Source organism: Chrysochloris asiatica, unplaced genomic scaffold (genome assembly GCF_000296735.1).
Source record: "Chrysochloris asiatica unplaced genomic scaffold, ChrAsi1.0 scaffold00391, whole genome shotgun sequence".
Taxonomy (NCBI): domain Eukaryota; kingdom Metazoa; phylum Chordata; class Mammalia; order Afrosoricida; family Chrysochloridae; genus Chrysochloris; species Chrysochloris asiatica.
In genome coordinates, this window is record NW_006408909.1 from 115,076 (window position 1) to 133,670 (window position 18,595).

General features: G+C 42.2%; 1 protein-coding gene and 1 pseudogene across 1 annotated transcript in view; both read right to left on the minus strand.

Annotated features, from left to right (window-relative positions):
* Positions 1–3,554: 3,554 nt before the first annotated feature.
* Positions 3,555–18,595, minus strand: part of LOC102820502 (ubiquitin-conjugating enzyme E2 G2-like) — a 28,436-nt gene continuing 13,395 nt past the window's right edge. Inside the window, exons 4-6 of the mRNA XM_006876558.1 lie at positions 10,201–10,319; positions 6,518–6,658; positions 3,555–3,667 (exon numbers count right to left, since the gene is read on the minus strand). Coding sequence (XP_006876620.1) covers positions 3,555–3,667; positions 6,518–6,658; positions 10,201–10,319 — 373 coding nt within the window. The remainder of the gene's footprint in view (positions 3,668–6,517; positions 6,659–10,200; positions 10,320–18,595) is intronic.
* LOC102820113 overlaps positions 17,949–18,595 on the minus strand; it is a 5,609-nt pseudogene continuing 4,962 nt past the window's right edge.

Here is an 18,595-nt window from a genome sequence, read left to right on the forward strand (position 1 = left end):
CAAGAACATTTCTTCCCAACCCCAGATTTTTTGAGACCTGAGGACTTTGGTATTAAAAGTTCCCATGGGGTTAATGAGCTCCTTATATTTTTGCTGTACTGGACAGAGCAGTCTACTTTGAGAACACTAGGAACTGCAGTCCGAGGGAATGAAAAGAGTAGCTAGACCACTACCAGGAGACGCATTGCTCCAGAATCAGGATACCATGGGACCCAGCGATTCTCTGGGTGGATCCAAAACCAGGTCATTGGGGTAAGCCAGGAAAATGAGAGGAAGCCAGGGAAAGAGGTGACCCAAGGCTTCTGACCATACCCATACCAGTAAGAGCCAACCTAGAATTTTTTTGCCCCCAGCCCTTTCCTCATTCCCACTTAACCAAAGTAACCTCAGGAAGTACCTGGTAAAGAATACAAAGGTTGTTTTATTATTTAAAAAAAAAAAAAATCTAATTAAGATCCCAATAAGGAACGAATTCTGTGCGAAAAAAGAAAGCATGAACACAGCAGGCCTAAACTGCTATCCTTGAAAAGACCTGCCTGCAAGGTTGGCCTTAGCCGATGTCTGGGAACTTGGATTTTTAGAGGATCCCTACCATGAATTGATCTGATGTGGCCCTGTAGTATAAAGCACTGGACTGCAAGGTTATTTTGAACCACAAAGTCAGCAGTTCAAACCTACCAGCTGCTCTTCGGAAACCCTATCTTGAGTCTGAGTTAGAAACAATTTGACGGCACTTATCAACAACAAACCATGCACTGACAAGAAAGGTTCACTGTGCCTAAACTGTACACAGTGTGGATTATGCTGACCACCTGCTAGCCTTCAGGAATCTTATTTTGGTACATGAGAGGCAGGAGTCTCAATAAATCCTGGTAGGCAACTTCACATGTGCTGTCACAACTGACTGCTGGAGGAACAAAGTGTGTCCTGTGTGACACCTCTAAGAAGGGTTTTAGAGGTCTGGGCCTGTTATCCCCAGACTGCACCCCATGAGTCTTTTCCCTGGGATGACTGCTCAATCCTTTTGCTGTGATGACTCATGGCAAAGTATACAGCTATATGTACTGAATCCTCACATCAAACCTGGAGATTCAAGAGGGGGTGGGCAGGCTGAAGACCCTCCAACACAATCTCACATCATCAGAGTTCTTAAAGCGTGTAATGTGATTACTGAAAAAGCATTCAGTAAATAGCAGCGTGCACGCTGCTGGATGAGCGCTGCCTGAAGTCTGAGCCAACGTGTCCTTTCAGCACCCACAGTGCAGAATGGGATTGGAAGAGGAAGTCTCGGCTCGTGCAGAGGGTGTTATATCTGCTGTATGTGAAAGGGCCATGCCTGGTAATCTCCAACAACCTGCCTCTGCAAGATACTATTAAAGACCAACTCATTACCATTACCAAAACATTACCATAGCAGTTGTGATCTCAAAGCAGTGATGAGAAGTGTGATGTGAACATTCCATAGATTTTTGCAGTGACAAATTACAAGTGTCACTCATATGACTTCTTCATTGCCTACATACTAGATGTGTATTAAAGGCCAGTGAAAAGGTCATCTATTTTCTCCAGACTCTGTCAAGGATACCCGGTTAAGAAACCCTGAGAATCTAAGAGAAGAAAGGAATAAAGAGGACAGAATTTTCCAAAGAAAACACAAGTCTCAAAATGAAGCGGCACTCAGTATGAAGTCATGAAACCTTTGTTCGCTCTGGAGTCCTGGTGCCGAGCAGCCAGACACACACTTCCTAAGGGCCCATAGCAGCAACCTGCCTTCCTCTTCCACATGCTTATATAAAAATCTAACAAAGAACACATAACTTCAAAACAAGGGAAAATATATAGCTTTATTTTTAACATTGTAATTAAATTCCACCACAGAATAAGGATACCACGGGATTTGGATATTTTTCTTCATTTAATAAATACAAATGAATAAAAATACTTTGTTTTGCAAGGAGACTGTTGCTCTCCTGTCCCAACATCCTGGGAACTTGGTGGGTACCCTGTGGAGGCCCACCCCCACCCCTAACACACCTCCCACTTCCCACACCTGGTCTACCAACACAACTACAGCTGCACTCTTTACAAGACGTCTATACCTTGTCTCACATTTCTGCAAACACTAGTTAGGTACAATACCTCACCTTTCCCTACCTCTTCCAAATACGGTATTCAATTGAACTTCAAATTTTCAACAGTTCCCTTCTGAAAAGGAAATCATCTGGTTTTCTCAGAAGCCCGAAAAGGGGCCCCTTGAACCAGTAAGTGTTAACACCATGAAACTGTGTGCGGTCTTAGTAAAACAGACCACTGCCACTGATTACACTGTGGGAGGGAAGGAAATGGGTAAGGTAGAGTGAAATCTACTGTGTATCTTGTAGACCACCCCTTAGTTCAAAAATAGAAATTCCTACTGCATGCAGCCTGCACAGCAGGCCAAGCACATTGTCCTGCAGGCAACCGCCATTCCTGCTGAGCAGCCCTGGACACTGCACACACCTGGAGCTCTGAGCAGCAGCCTCGTCCACATCAGGATTTACAGCCAGTGCGTTGGCCCCTTAGGCTGGGATCCCAGGACCACCTTCCACAACCATCGTCATAGTAAGTAAAGCCCACCATTGTGCTCCACACTGATGACAGTCTCTGCAACCAGGGGGTGAATGACGTTGTTCCGTTCGTTGCAGTTCCTTGTGCAAAATCTTACAACTGCCCAGTGTTTTGACTGGAAAAGAAAGCTCCTATGGACCCAGGCGAGTTCACTGAAACTGTATCCCCTGCACCTGCTCGAGCAACTCCCTCATAGCTGTGACGTTAAGTACACATCTCAGACTAAGGTCAGGAAAGAACCGTGGGTGGTCCTTATGGCCAGCATGCCTTCTCTCTTTATGTACCCCATTTTTCATTAATCCATGTTTTCAGTAAGTGTTTATTTCCTGAAAGTGTAATGGTTTGTAATACACAACAATGGAAAGATTGTAAGAAAAACACCTGCTTTTCAAATATGAAGAAATGAAACTGATGCTGTGTTCCTTGGGGGGCACATATGAGGCAGGTATGACCTGCCCAGAGCTGCCTGGCCCCTCCCCTCTGTCTCAGCTACAGGGACCATACCTTTGGAAGAAGAAGTTTGGATTCTAAAACAATGAGAGTTTGGCATGTACAAGCCTTGGACACTGCTCGGAGGCAGGGGCTCTGTGAGCACCATGCTGTCTGAGGGGGTGTCATGAGCTGCAGGGATCGGCGATTCTTAGGTCGAGAGAAGTGGTGCTGACAGCTTTGCCAATCAGCCTGCATCACCTTTGAGGAATACTTTCCAATGGCAGTAAGCTGTCACTATTCTAAGTAAATCACAATCTCAGGAGAGAAGTCAGTCTGGGGCGGGAAAGGTGGGAAATAAACCAGATGCTGTGGTTCTGCAAGCTTGCCTTTTTTGGTGCTAACACAACAGTGTCACCTTCATGGGTATCCCAGAGGAGAACCACTGAGGCTGCCTGGTGGTGGTGTGTGCACGCACGCAAGGTGGCCTGGTTGTGTGCATGCGTGTCCTGCACAGCTCAGAGCCCCAGAGACTTCTGTACGATCTGCTTGGCGATCTTATAAAACTGTTCTCTGTCATCACGCCACATTTTGGAAGCATCCACATTGGCGCCGCTCTCATCATTGGGCTCTGAAAAAGAATGGAAGCACTCTCTGTGATAAAGATAGTTTCAACAGCAAGCAGCCTGGCAAGACTTTTCATTTCATCTAGACACATTCATGTATCTTTCAAGAGATGTGTCCCAGGAATAAAAAGGTGTCTGCGATACTGTGGGACCAATTACCAGGTGTACCTCCATGAACAAAGATCCATTTTCAGAATTCCTACCTTTGAGTGTTTAAACATTGTAATACCACCTGTCTTCATCTCATTCTGGTAAGTGATATGGTACATGCAGCTTCTTACCATGATGTACCTGGTAAGGGAGGTTTCCATCACCCAGAGAACAAGCCACACACAATCCACCTGCTCATAGCACATTGCACCACAGGGTCGGGGTGGCGGGAGGGGGGAACACTCTCTGTGTAAGCGAATGCTGTCTCCTCTGGTCCCACACTGGAAAAATAATCCTAAGCAGAAATGTGGTCTTGCTGTGGATGTTTGGCTAGCGGTGGACACCTGGCCTGAGGCCAGCTAATCCTCAGGCTAGACAGCAGGGACCAGCAGGCATGGTCTGTCAGGAAGGGAGACAGGGCTTTAAGAAAATTTTAGTTCTGAAGTAAAAAGTGCAAGTAAGTGGCAGCCATGAAGCATGCTGGTGACACTAGTTAGAATAAAGTGAAGCAACTGCATGACCACAGCTAAGAGAACAGTAATAGGCTGACCAGAGAATAAGAGATGGAAGTCAGCAGGTTCATGTCGTAGTGGGTAGCTCTGCACAACCCAGGCCTTATTGCTTAGGTTGCTAGAGTGAGTCTATCTATGCTCCTCCAACCACCAAGCTGCCCACAAAAAACTATCATTTTCCCTTTTGGCTGTGTCTGTCTGCCATTTAGCCAACAAATACTTACTCAGCATTACTATGCTGGAGGATATGTGCTAGGCACGGGCACACACTGCAGAACAAGTGCCTGTCTGCAGAATGAAGACCATCTAGCTGGGGTCAGAGAGGTATTAAACCAACGCTAACATGTCATTTTGAACTGTACAAAGTACTACAGAGGGAAGGAACAGGGTAGCAGGAGACGGAGTGAGGAGGATCAAAGCAGGCTTCTCTGTATACGTGTCACTGGGCACAGGGAGAATGGAAGTGGGGACGGGGCTGCCTTCTTTCCCTGCTGCACTGCTGACTTCGGTGGTGCTTGCAGACGCACGTCACATGGGCCAATGGGATAAAGTTTCCTGGAGTCTAGTGGAGGGGTGGGAGGGCCAGGAGCAGGTCTGTGGGCCCCAGGTCTGGCCAAGAAAGTGTCATGAGGAAGGACATGAGATAAAGCTGGAAATGTGGCTTAGTGTCAAGAGGACATCTAATCTGACAGGAATATATAAAAAATACATCAAAATAAAATTTAAAAAAAATTTTAAGTATACTAAAAACATTTAAGAGCTGAAATCTGAAAATCCCAATTGCCACCCCTTGCCCAGATCTTCCATTTTCCTCCCTGGTTGGATTCCTTCCACTCAGCCTGTAGAGCTTTCAGCATCTGTCATCTAAAATACAAGCCCTGACTTCATACTCATGGACTCCACTGTATGGGAGCCAAATGGTCTTGCTCTAAGAGCCATGAGCCACTGAGCGCCCCCTTGCTTCCTGACCTGGGCTGCCTGTTCTCTCCTGACATTCTGCCTGTATTCTCTGCACTCTTCCCCATAGCTGTCGCAATCATTCCTCCTTAGGTTCCTATGTGGACTCCTCTTTTTCCACACACCCTTTCCTGTATAATCCCTCTTTGCTCTTCCTCATCAGCCTGACCCAGAGATGATGCCAGACTTTTCTTTCTAGCCAGGCCCTGAGCACCACACTGCAGACCTTACAGCAGCAAGCTCCTGGACCACTGGGGATAGACATAGGCCCTTTGTACTCATATAGCAAACTCATTTCCTCACCCTGGCCCATGCCCTTGTCTCTTCTCTCATGGCTGCTGCACTGTCAGTTGGCAGGTGGGTTGTATGGCCCCTCCAGTCACACTGTGCTGCAAACTGTTCTGAGGACAATCCTCTCAGGCACAACGTGGATGAGGCAACATCTACTCTCCAATCCTCCAGGGACTTCCCAGAGTTGCCAGGTTCAGCTCAGCCTTCCTCACACTTCCGAAATACCACCTCCTCACTCCGGTGGCCCTCCCACACATAGTTTGAGCTCCAGACCTCATGAGCTCCTGGCAGCGTCCTGCACCAGCCATGCATGCTGCCTCAGGCCTCAGCACAGGTTCTGCCCTTTGCCCTAGATGCCTTTCCTTTCCCTGCACCTTGTGAACTCCATGTGTTCTTCCTAGATTTCTCCAGACTCTCCATTCAGGAGAGGGCCAAGAGCTCACTGCTCCTTGAGGTCCCTCGCCCTCCTAAGCGTGCCCTATCCATCTCAAGATTTCTAATACTGGCCTGACAGGCTAGCCGAGTGAGAATTTTCCTGCAGCTGTGGGTGCCTTAATGTTGGGGTCTGTTACACTGAGCTTTGATAGCCCCACGATGCAGAGCCCCCACAAATGTCTACTGAATGAGTAAAACACCCAACAGTTAAGGATGGTCCTTGTTGCTGTTGTTGTGTCATTTCTGACTCATAGTGCCTCTATGTATGACTCACAGTGGTTAGTAATATGACGTTAACATTTATAATTATGAACAGTATGTTTACATGTGAAAAAGCATATGTTGGGGTGAAGGTAAAACATAAAGTAGTATTAATAACGGATGGATAAAAGTAAATCACAGTGGCCAGGGATAAGAAAGGAGAGAGGAATCTTGTTTTATGACCTCCTCCCTTCCCTGTGAAACATGAATGGCTACCAGCACAGGTCTTTGAGCAGCCTGATACCGTACCTGCCAGCATGCTCACCACCGACAGCAGGATCTTCTCCACGCTCTGCACAGGGCTCCACCTCTCAGCACTACTCTCATAGCCCATGGGGTCATCTCCGGGGGCATGCAGGATGGAGATGCAGACCCTCCCATCAGGATAGACTGCAGAGTCAAAACAGGGGAGGTGAACTGAGACACACCATGGAGATGACACCACAAAGAGCAGCTCTGCACACAGACCCCAGGCTATTTGCACAGCTGAGCACCACTGGGGGCCAAGAGCACCACATCCCCTTCCACACAACCCAGCAGGGCCACGCCCTACAGCTTGGGCCTGTCCTGGCCTCTCTGGTACTGCTCATCAGCTATAGTGATTTTTAAAAACACTGTATCCAAATGGAGTAAGCAAAAGGCCATCTTGCAGTCAGGTATTACATAGCTAATGTAATGAGGCTCATAACCCGCTTGTAAAGCCAGTTTCTCTCATTTCTAATTCTACCATGAATACACTGCTTACATGGCTAGGAAAAAGGCAACTGGACCTGTAGCACAATGGGTTAAGCAATAGCCTGCTAACCCTAAGGTCAATGACTCAATCCCACCAGACAGCCACTGCTCAGGAGAAAGATGAGGCAGCCTATTTCTGTAAAGATTTACAGCCTGGAAACCCTATGGAGCAGTTCTACTCTGTCCTCTACGGTACTGGTGAGTAAGAATTGAATCCACAGCAGTGGGGTTTGTCTTTTTTGTCTAAATAAAGAGAAACAGGGCCAAGATTTTCCTTGCTAACTTCTTCTAACAGACAACCTACCATCCATGCTATCTGGAGATGAACCGCATTTACATCTAATTCATTCTCATCAGATAGCATCTCTAACAAGACACCCAATGGTGCAGGGTACAGTTAAGATAGCCATTTGAATATACTCCACTCCAAATTACAAGGCAATTAAAGTCCTAATAGAAATAACAGATGATTTTAAATGTATTTAACTTACCTTCACTTCTGAGATCAGAATTTAATGAAAATTTAGAAATGCCGATCATCATCATTTGCCCCCCTTCACCTTTTCCTTTCATACCTAGCCCCTCACACCCCATTCAATCTTTTTCCCCACAGGGTGACTTGCCCTCTGACCATCCATAAGCTGCCCACAAATCTTCTGCCCTTGTGGAACCTTTCACCTGGAATGCCAGAGCACCCTGTCTCTACCACTGGTCCCTAAGAGCCACAGGACTCTGTACTGGCGACCTCAGCCCTGCTCTCAAAAAGCGCCCTGATCCCTCTCACCACACACTCTACCTACCCGTCTCAATACATCAGCAGCAGCAGCGGCAATGAAGTAGTTCAGGATCCCAGTAACTCCAGCCTCCTTCAATCTGTTTTCTACACGACAACCAGAGTGACCCTTGCAAAGACCACTCTGACCGTACACTCAGAACCCCCTCAATGGCTTTCTATTGCTTCTAGGATAAAGATCAAATCCTAAATGCTACTCAAAGGGCCCCAACTGGTCTGGTCCCTGCCTTCCTTTCCCCTCTCTTCTTACACAGGGCTTTCTGCTCTACTTCTTGACACTCAGCAGCAGCTGGTGTGTGATACCTCTCTACTAAAGTCTATCCTTTCCTTAAGACTATGAGCACCTGAAGGCAACGTCCCCTGCTTTATTAGTGGCTCAGCGTTGTACCCAAGCAACTTTCAATCCAGATGGCTACTTCTTTCTTAAAAGCATCCATTCACTGATAAATATTGTATTAACTGGCAGCCTTCTAAGGTAGTTTTATGCAAAAATAAAAAATTTCCAAAATAAAAATAGCATCCATATAATACAATTGCTTGGACATAAATTAATTACCATAAATTACAGTAATAATTGCCTGGACACAAATTAATTATTCTGGTTCCTATGCACAGAATTCAATCAGTTTATTAGCCGGATGTGTTACATGCCACTGGCACTTTGCTAAAGAATATATTTACCTTCAAAACAACCTTTTAATTTTTACTTTTTAAAATTATCTATAATCCTCCTCATAGTTTTATTTTATGGTTAATCAGCTTGAGACTGTTGGCATCTTCAAATAACTCTTAGCTAGTGAGCACCGTATGTTGAACTTTCGGTTACTGTGAATTTCATATATACACTATAGTAGACAACAGTGTGATGAATGCCCCTGTACTTATACCCTGCCCTAACAGTTGGCAACTCATGCCGATCTTCTGGAAAAACTGAGAATCTGCTATGTACAAGAAACTGATTTAATACTGACACATGACAAAAGTATAAAGTCGTCTCCAGATGAGGATACTAATTATTTTCATGGAACAATATCAAGAATAAATGAGAAGTTCCCAGAGAAGGTTCAGGCAGCAAGTGAAAAGGAAAAGAGAGTTTCCTGCCAGGTGGGCAGTGCTGAAAGGCTCCCTGAAGAGGGACTGGGGACTTGGCAAGCTTTCAAGGAAGGATGGTGTTTAGAGGGGGGTAGAAGAGGGTATGCCAAGTGGGCTTATTTTCAAATCAAGAAAGAAGCCAAAGACTCAGAAAATATATATACAGAATAAATTCGCATGGACTAGTCTAGAGTTATTTGATATGTAGAAAAGTACAGTAAATCAGCTTCAAATACGTAGATAACAACTGAAACATAATATTTTACTTCTGCAAAATAGGAAAGGGCTTCAAAAAGTTTGTGGACACATTCCATTATCTTTAAATTCCATTTTTCCATGAACTTTCTAAAGCCCTCTCCTAGTGTATAGTGCTAGTTTTCCTTTTCCACAGCTATTAAGATCATGATTATTATTGTTAATAACAGTAATTCGTACAAAGGAAAATTTTTCTAAGTGCTATCAAGACAATAGAATACATTTCCTTACTCACTATCTTATCCATAATCCCCACTTAGAAATGGAAGAAATAAAAACTACAACAGTTCAGGAAATCCATTCCCTGCTCCTCAACATTTTTTTAACTAAGACAAGTAATACATCTCATTTAAATGATGTATTTTTTTTGCTCTTTTTAAAAGTAATACATGTTTAATTTGGGGAAAAGAAAATGATTTACATAAAGGAAAGAAAAATCCCACCATGTGGGGAAAAATATCTTTTAACATTTGTTGTGCTTGCTTACCTTTTCAATTTTCTTTACATGCCAAATATTTTTTTAAATGAGAAAACAAACCTATTGATTAGTAACCCATTTTTCTACTTCAATATATCATAACTATCATTCTGTATCATTAAATATATCCTAGATCATTTAATATAGCTGTATAGCATTCCAGCACAAGAACTAGTGTGTCTTATGTAACTCTTTAACAATCTGCTCTACTGCTGAAAATCTAGGTTTCTGATTGGTTCAGCATTCTACATGACAGTGGTAAAGAAGTGTGTCGGGCACCAGCATGTGCACATGTCCATGAACATGTCTGTACACATATCCATGTACTTTCCTAACAATAATTCCATCCACAGTAGGAAGTTTGGACCAAATGTATCCATATCTTTAGGTTTTCTTGTCTTTTTTTATCTATATTATCTTTCAAAGCTGAACTCACGGCATCAGTACCACCATGGTATAACTGTTAACGTTCAAAACAAACTTTTTAAAGTCCTAATCACTGATATGCCACATTTCACATGATTATATAACCTCTGTACCACTCCTGACACTATAAAAACTACTTTCAAAAACACTTACTGTTGGGATGAAACATCTCACAGGTAAATCTCATCTTTGGGGGGCTTAAGGGATAATCAAGTGGAAAACTCAGGATGGCAGGAAAAACACCAAACTCAAAACAGGTATCTTCTGGGCCCCTAGAAAATATAAAATAAGTATACAGAAGAACTCCAAGGTTGATTTTTCAATGCCTACCACAATGCAGAAATGAGTCAGGAAATTCTAACTATTCTCCATGCTCATGAGAACGTTACCTAAGTAATAACGATGAGCCGGTATTGTTATCCAAATGGAAGCTAATGTGTATCCCTCCAATTCCATTCTGGTTTAAATCTCAAATACAAGCACAAAGATAGGATTATAGCACAGTTCTTATACTATAAAAAGTAAAGAATTGGGCGGTAGCACCTCTTCATAGTAACAGGATCAGAGAAGAAAGACCTAATGCCAATGTTGCAAGACTCTAAGGTTGTTTTTCTTTTCTGTATATGAGGTACAATTACATCTCAGAATAAAGATCTGAGTTATGGTACATGTTACAGCAAGATTCCATTGTACTTACACAAATGAGGGGTTAAGCATTGTTATTTCAAAAGCTATTTTTAAATTTAAAATGTGCCTAAGAAGTGATTTTTGCAACTTTTCTAAAAACAGATGTAAAGTATGTACACACTCGTGGACAGCGGTATGTGCACGTGCATGGCGATGCAAGCCTGAGCTTGCACATCCCTGTAACTGCACTGCATCCTGCCTGCAGAGACAAACACATGGGCACCTAAAACCCAACCACTACGCACACACCAGACACCCAGGTCCCGCTTTGCTTGTCCTGCACGTAAGTGGTGGGGATGGAGTAAACAATTCAAATGACCTATTAAAATAAATGTAAATCTTCCTGCAGCTAAATCTACTCACATCAGGTAGAGTGAGCATCATGACTACCAGCTGGTTCCTCTCCCCACCCCCAACAAATTTCACTAATAAAGCACACATTCAAGTAGTTTCTAAAGAATTCAGGCAATCTGTATGTGAATTCTCAGAAAACAGAAATGCTAAATCGCTATCTACACTGAAACAGCAGTGGCTATGCCCATCAATCCAAACAATGGGAAAGTAAATCCTATCCTATTACAGGTACTGAGAAACAAGTCCCTCTAAAAAACAAACTTACAGCAAATCAACTTCTACAGTGTAACAAACCATCACAGGAGTCCTAGTGTGGCGCTGCAAGATAATGCGCTGCACTGCAAGGTCACTTTGAACCACAAAGTCGGTGGTTTAAACCCTCCAGCCACTTCTCAGAAACCCTATACAGGGTTGCTATGGGTAGAACCAACTCCCCGGCACTTAACACTAACAACAAAAGATCTAGACCTAGACCATTCTAGAATCTGTTTAATGTCAAAGACATGTCAAAATGAATCAGACATGGCATAGGTAAAGAATGCTTAACATATATTCACTCTAAAGCAGTCTACATTGAAAACTTTTTTTAAAAAATTGAGGGGTTTTTTTTCCCTGTTTTTATTGTGAACTGAGTGATAGTTTACATGGGAGAACATCAGTTTTACACTCATTGTTTCATTGCAATGATTACAATCCCCTCCGTGCATCATCATTCAACAGTTATTTGCTTCTATTCCCTCTGAATGTACACAAATACGCTCAGGAATATGTAATCATTTAAACAACCAAAGGGCACACTGTCTCCAAGCCCGCCTCCTGGCCACTAGCACACAACCTTTCTCTTTCCATGAGTCTAGAGTCCTCAGCTGGTCTATCTCTCCATGCCATCACCTATGCCTCCATCTCTGGTATCACTGCTTCTCTGGGTGTTGTTGTTGTTAACTGTCATCAAGTTGATTCCAACCCATAGCGACCCTATATAGGGTTTCCAAGGAGCAGCTGGTGAACTTTTGCAGTTCAAAAGGCTTTGCAGTCTGGCGCATTAATTCACAGCGCCACACCAAGACTCCTTCTCTGGGTAGGGTCCCACATTCTGCTCATATGCTCTTCTCCTTTGATAGTCCAAAGTCCTCTGTTTCTGGAATGTAAGATTAACTACTCCCTCTTTTATGTTACAAAACTTCTACCATTGCAGTTGTGACAATCGCAATTAGTCATGAGAACAATTACTCACTAGTGAATCAAAAGAATCTTATCCCCATATCCTTTCACCAGACCCATCTAGACAGATGAAAACTATTCAGTAGGGATTCTACCTTCCCACACATACTCTGAAACTAAACTCCCTCATGAAAGCTTGTAATCCAGTCACTTCCTACCTTTATAGCAGCTCCCCCCACCCACCCCATTTTAGGTAGCCAATGTCTAAGTTGCCAGTCTCTATCAACCGTGAGTACACAGGGGACAGGATTGATCCTTGATGTGATGACTCCTTCCCTCTCAGTTGGTATATTGAACTACTACTTCCCTAGGGAGTTCTGGTAGCATAGTGGTTACGTATTGGGCTGCCAACCTCAAGGTCAGCAGTTAGAAACTACCAGCAGTTCTGTAAGAGAAAGAGAAGGCATTCTGCTCCCATAAAGATTTACAGCCTCGGAAACCCTGTGCAGGGTCACAATGAGTCAGAATCATCTCCACAGTACTTAACAACAACATCCAAGCATAGGTCAAATTCATCCAATTGTAGCAGTTTACATTTGTTTCCTTTATCAAAATTTTTATCTTCCTCTATTCAAGTTCTGATCATCAAGCCATGGAAGCTATGTCAAGTGGGTACTATCTGCAATATTGGGTGTTCTCGTGCATCTCCCTGAAGTTGTTTTTTAAACGTGATAATTACATTTAAAATCCTAATGATGACATTTTAGTTCAGGGAAATAAATACATAGATTTGCAAATATCTGGGATAATATTTATCTCTGTAATTAAAAGAAAAAGACACAAACTCAAAATACTGACAAACAAGTTTCTATTTCCATTTAGTGACTGACTTCAGGCTTTCCGGAGTTGCTTCACGGACTTGTAGGTAGGTCTCTAGCAAAATGGTCACAATAAGAAGATCACAAGTGTTTTGTGGAGCCATATTTCTTATTTGTTGTCCAACTTACAAGATGAAAATTGATTCTGAAAACTGTGTCCCTGCTACTTTTGGGAAGACCAAAGCCATGAATAGCTCCTGAGAGAGGTTCTGTTGAACCCTTTGACACTCTGGTCTCTTCATGCATGACACCCCCAGATCTTGGCACAGACCAGAATAAGGAGTGCCACATGGGCAAGGCAGGTGCACTGTACAGTCACAGTCGCACAGGCAGAACAGGATGGGAGAGGGCACTGGGGACAGACAGCATTTGTCCCAGAGGGTGTCTGCAGGCAACCAGACTGCCCAAGCCCAGTTCATTCGGATATTGCAGAACCGGCCTACACGAGCCATCTAAACCCTTCCCTAACAAGTGCCACCCAGATTGTGGATGAGCGCACTGAATATTTAGCATCTCCAGTCTCATTTCCAATAGAAGAGTTCAAAGCAAACCATAAACGTCCTCCCATTAGCAGTCCATACATCCTTTGATGAAAGGGTGTCAAGAATTACTGTTTTCATCTCACTGTTAAGCAAAGCTGGGAAATCCAAGGATTAAATGATTTAGTCAAGGACCTAAATCAGTTCAGTAACAGAATTAAGAAAAGAACACAGTTCAAACTGCTAAATCACAAAGCTGGCCAAACAGAGCTACTATCTTTAAAGGTAACACTGTTCCTCTGTTAGGAATGTTTGCCAGTGCCTGGGTATTTTTGGCAACTCAGACTCTAAGAAAAAAAAAAAAAAAAACCAAAAAACAAAACATGTCTGGGTAGTTTTCAGAATGAGCCAAATGGTATTTGCTCAATACTTTGATAACAGTTCTTTGTTTCTCATAACAGGACTTTCTTTAAATAAATTAATAAATCACCTGAGTTCGTTACTGGCTCAGAAGCATGACCACATATTTCCTCAAAGGAGTCCACATCTTAGGTATCAGAGCTATTTTCAAATGCTCTGGTTTACTACTGGTTGGAAGCAACAGTTTCCTCCCTTTGCCAGAAAGCCCTGCGTCTGGAAGGTTGTGGAGTGCTGGCGCTAGCCAATAAATCCCTGCACCAGAGGACGAGACTAGTTGTATTTGCCCAACCCCATGAAAGCCTTGCTTCACAGAATCTTCAACAGAACAAAAAGAAAGAAGAGTAAACAACAAAGTCACTATCTTAGTTTCTTAGTGCTGTTGGAATAATAAAAATAACACAAATTGTTGCTGTTAAGTGCTAGCAACTCAATTCTGACTCATAGCAACCCTCTGTACGGTTTCTAAGGAGCAGCGGTGAGGTTTGAACCGCTGACCTTGTGGTTAACAATGCAGTGACTATCCTGCAGTGCTTGCACCAGGACTCCATAACTCCATAACACAAATAGGTAGCTTTCACTAACAGAATTTTACTTTCTTACATTTTGTTGTTGTTAAGTGCCATCAAGTCAGTTCCAACTCATAGCGATCCTGTAAAACAGGGTTTCCAAAGAGCAGCTGGTGGGTCTGAACTGCCAACATTGCGGTTTGCAGTCCAGTCCTTCTCCTACAGTGCCACACCAGGAGCTACAGTATAGAAAAGTAGAAGTCCAAATTCAGGTCAACAGCTTTCTCTCTGTTGGCTCTGGGACAAGGCACTTAGCTCTTTTCAACTTTTGTTCCTCCATTCCTTGGCAATCTTCATGTGGTATGGTATTTTTCTTCCTGTTCTAATGCGGCACTGCAGGACAAGCATCGGACTACTCATCACAAGGTCAGAGGTTCAAACCCACCAGCAGCTCCTTGAAAACCCCATACGGTGTCTTGTGGTACTGTATGATCAGCACTAGACTGCGAACCACATGATCAGCAGTTCAAACCCACCAACAATTTGGAACCGATAGGATTCCACTATGAGTCATAACCAATTTGACGATACTTAACAACATCTGTGCTTCCTTGCTTATGTGCCTAGTCTGCTCTTTTATATGGCAAAGTGATTGGTTTAAAACACTCCCTACACCAATATGTCTTGAACATAACAAAGAAAACCCTATTTCCAAACGTACAGGCTAGGATTTATAACACATGTTTTAGGGTAACACAATTCAATTCACACTATACACTTTAGGCAAATATAAGCTTTTCATTGCCTGCAAATTACTCTCCATCTTCTTGAAAAAATACCAAATTATTTCAGAGCTATGAGGGAAGGACTTACAGACTTTATTTTCTGAGACAAACATGAAGTAAAGCACAAGAACCTGGCTGTCCTCTGTAAAAGAAAGCACATTTCACAGAACATTGTCTTTTGCTGTTGTTCTTGGGTGTCTTCGAGTCAGTTCTGATTCACAGCGACCCTATGCACAATAGAACAAAACCCTGCCCAATCCTGCACTACATCCACGATTTGTTATATTTGAACAGATTGCTGCTGTCACGGTAGCAATTTATTTCTTTGGAGATCTTCCTCTTTGCACTGATGTCCTTCTCCAGGGACTGGTCCCTCCTGAAGTATGAGAGATATCTTGCCATCCTGACTTCTTACTAGGGAACATTCTGACTCTACTTCTAACACATATTTGTTTTTCTAGCAGTCCTTCTCCAATACCATAGCTCAAATATCATTTCTTCCAGGGTCTTCCCTATTCACTGTCCAACTTTTACATGCATACAGGTAACTGAAAATACCATGGCTTGGGTCAGGCATACCTTAGTCCTCATATTCTTACCTTTAATCTTGAAGGCTTTAAAGAGGTCTCGTGCAGCAGGTATGTTTAATGTAATACATTGCTTAATTTCTTGACTGGTGTTTCCATGAGTGTTGATAGTGGATCCAAGCAAATTGAAGTCTTTGACAACTTCAATCTTTTCTCCATTTATCATGTTATTTATTGCTCCAGTGGTGAGGTTTTTGCTTTCTTTACATTTAAGTACAATCCATACTAAGGGCTGTGGTCTTTGATATTCATCAATACTTCATCCTCTTCACTTTCAGCAAGCAAGGCTGTGTCATCTGCATGTTGTAGGTAGTTAATGAGTCTTCCTTCAATCCTGATGCCACTTTTTCTTCATATAATCCATGCTCAGCATACAGATTGAATACATATGGTGAAAGAATACAACCCTGGTGCGTACCTTCACCAATTTTCAATAAAATAAAACCAAACAGTCATTCTGTTTGAACACCTGCCTCTTTCGGTTTATGCACAGGTTCCAAGTGAGCACAATTGAGGTAACCCATTCTTCGCAATGTTATTCATAGTTTCTCATGATCCACACAGTTGAAAGACTTCATATAATCAATAAAGCACAGGTAAAGATCTTTCTGGTATTCTCTGCTTTCAGCCAAGATCCATCTGACATCAGCAATGATATCCCTAATTCCACATCTTTGTCTGAATCGGCTTGACCCTTGGGAAGTTTCCTATTGGTATACTGTTAAAGCCGGTTTTAAATTATCTTCAGCAAAATTTTACTTGCAGGAGATATTAACAATATTGCTCAATGATTTCCACATTCTACTGAGTCACCTCTCTTTGGAATGGAAACAATATGGATCTCTTCCAATCAGTTGGCAAGGTAACTAGCTGCCTTCCAAATTTCTTGACATAGATGAATGAGTGCCTCCAGTGCTGTATCAGTTTGTTGAAAGATTGCAATTTGTATTCCATCAATTCCGGAGTCTTGTTCTTTGCCAATGCCTTCAATGCACCTTGGACTTCTTCCTTTGGTATCATAGGTTCTTGATCATAGTCTACCTTTTGATTTTTGTGCAGATATACAATTTAATTTCTCTGAGATAAATAGGAAGAAGCACAATTATTGGGTCACATGGTAAATGTTATGTTTAACCTTAAAAAAAAAAAAAATTTCCAAACTCCTTTCCAGAGTGGATATACTATTTTATATTCCCCTCAGCAATTTTTGAGAGATTCAAATTTTCCACATTCCACAGCATTTGGCATTATCACTATTTTTTCTTTAGCCATTCTGACAGATGTGTGGTAATATTACTTTTTATTTCCCTGATATTCAATATCCTTTCATGTACTTACTTGCCATCCATATATCTTCTTCAGTGAAATGTCCATCTCTTTTGCCCATTTTCTGATGCTTTTTCAAATTTGGAGTTTTGCATAGTCTTCATATTTCCTAGATTGTTAGATCAATGGTTTATAAAATTTTTTCTCAACCTGTAGTTTGTTTTTTCCTCTTTTTAAATTTTTCACACAGCAAAAGTTTTTAATTTGAATGAAGTACAGCAGATCAACATTTTTCTTTTGTGGTTCCTGCTTTTTGGGTAAAGTTCAAGAATTCATTACCTGCCCTAGATCCCAAAGCTTTTCTCCAATTTTTTTTTTTTCTCTAAATGTTGTATAGCTTACATTTAAGTTCATGATTCATTTTGAGTTAATTTTTGTATTATGTGGGAAGTTTAGATTAAAGTTCATTTATTTCTCTTTTTTTGACCTAAGGATACCCACTTGTTGAAAAAGCTCTCTTTCCTCCATCAAATTGCTTTTGCACCTTTACCAATATTAGTTGGATATATTTGTGTGTGTGTGTTTCTAGGTTTTCTCTTCTGAATCATTGGCTTATGTGTTCATCCTTTGGCTAACACCAGACTGTCATGATTACAGTGGCTTTCCAACTAAGTCTTGAAATTCAGCACTTTATGAGTCCTCCAGTTTTCTACTTCTTCAAAATTGATCCAGCTTAATTAATTTTTCACCTGAATATTTTGTGTTTCCTCATTTTATTTCATCTTATTCTAGCGAAGAAAAGTTCTTGCATAAGATCTTCCTTTTCTTGTTGCAATTCCTGCAAATGCTGTTGATTTTATTCCAATCTGTCTTCCAACCACCTTAGGAGAGGCCCACTGACTGTTGACATCTGACTGAACAAGGTCTTGGTAAATACTGAGCAAAGGATCTTGGTTGCTGTATCCATATAGGCAAGGCTATGGATCATCCTATAAGCATCTTGCTTCTCCTGGTACAGGATCTTGGGCAATGCTGCTGTTGACTCAAGGCACTTTCCCAATGGTGACATGAGGTACTTAGTATGGATTGGGAATTCGATTCTCTCACACTCTAAGCTCTTTTGGGCCTGTGTGCACTGGAAATAAGTGTAGAGTGTGCCCAGCCAGTCTTTGTGTTTGGATCTTCTATAAAACAAGGAAAAATGAGTCTGACAAAGCCTTGATCCATCATCTGGTACACGGCTTGTTGTACAAACATCAACATGTGAAGGTCAAAACAGTTATATGATGAGAATACTAGCCCACAACTCTCATGGGGTGACCTGTTAGTTCAGCCAATCTCTCTGCCTCATTTGAGGCTGAAGACAGCTGTTCTGGAAAAATCTCCACTTGGACCTTTCTCTTATCAAAAAAAAAAAAAAATGCC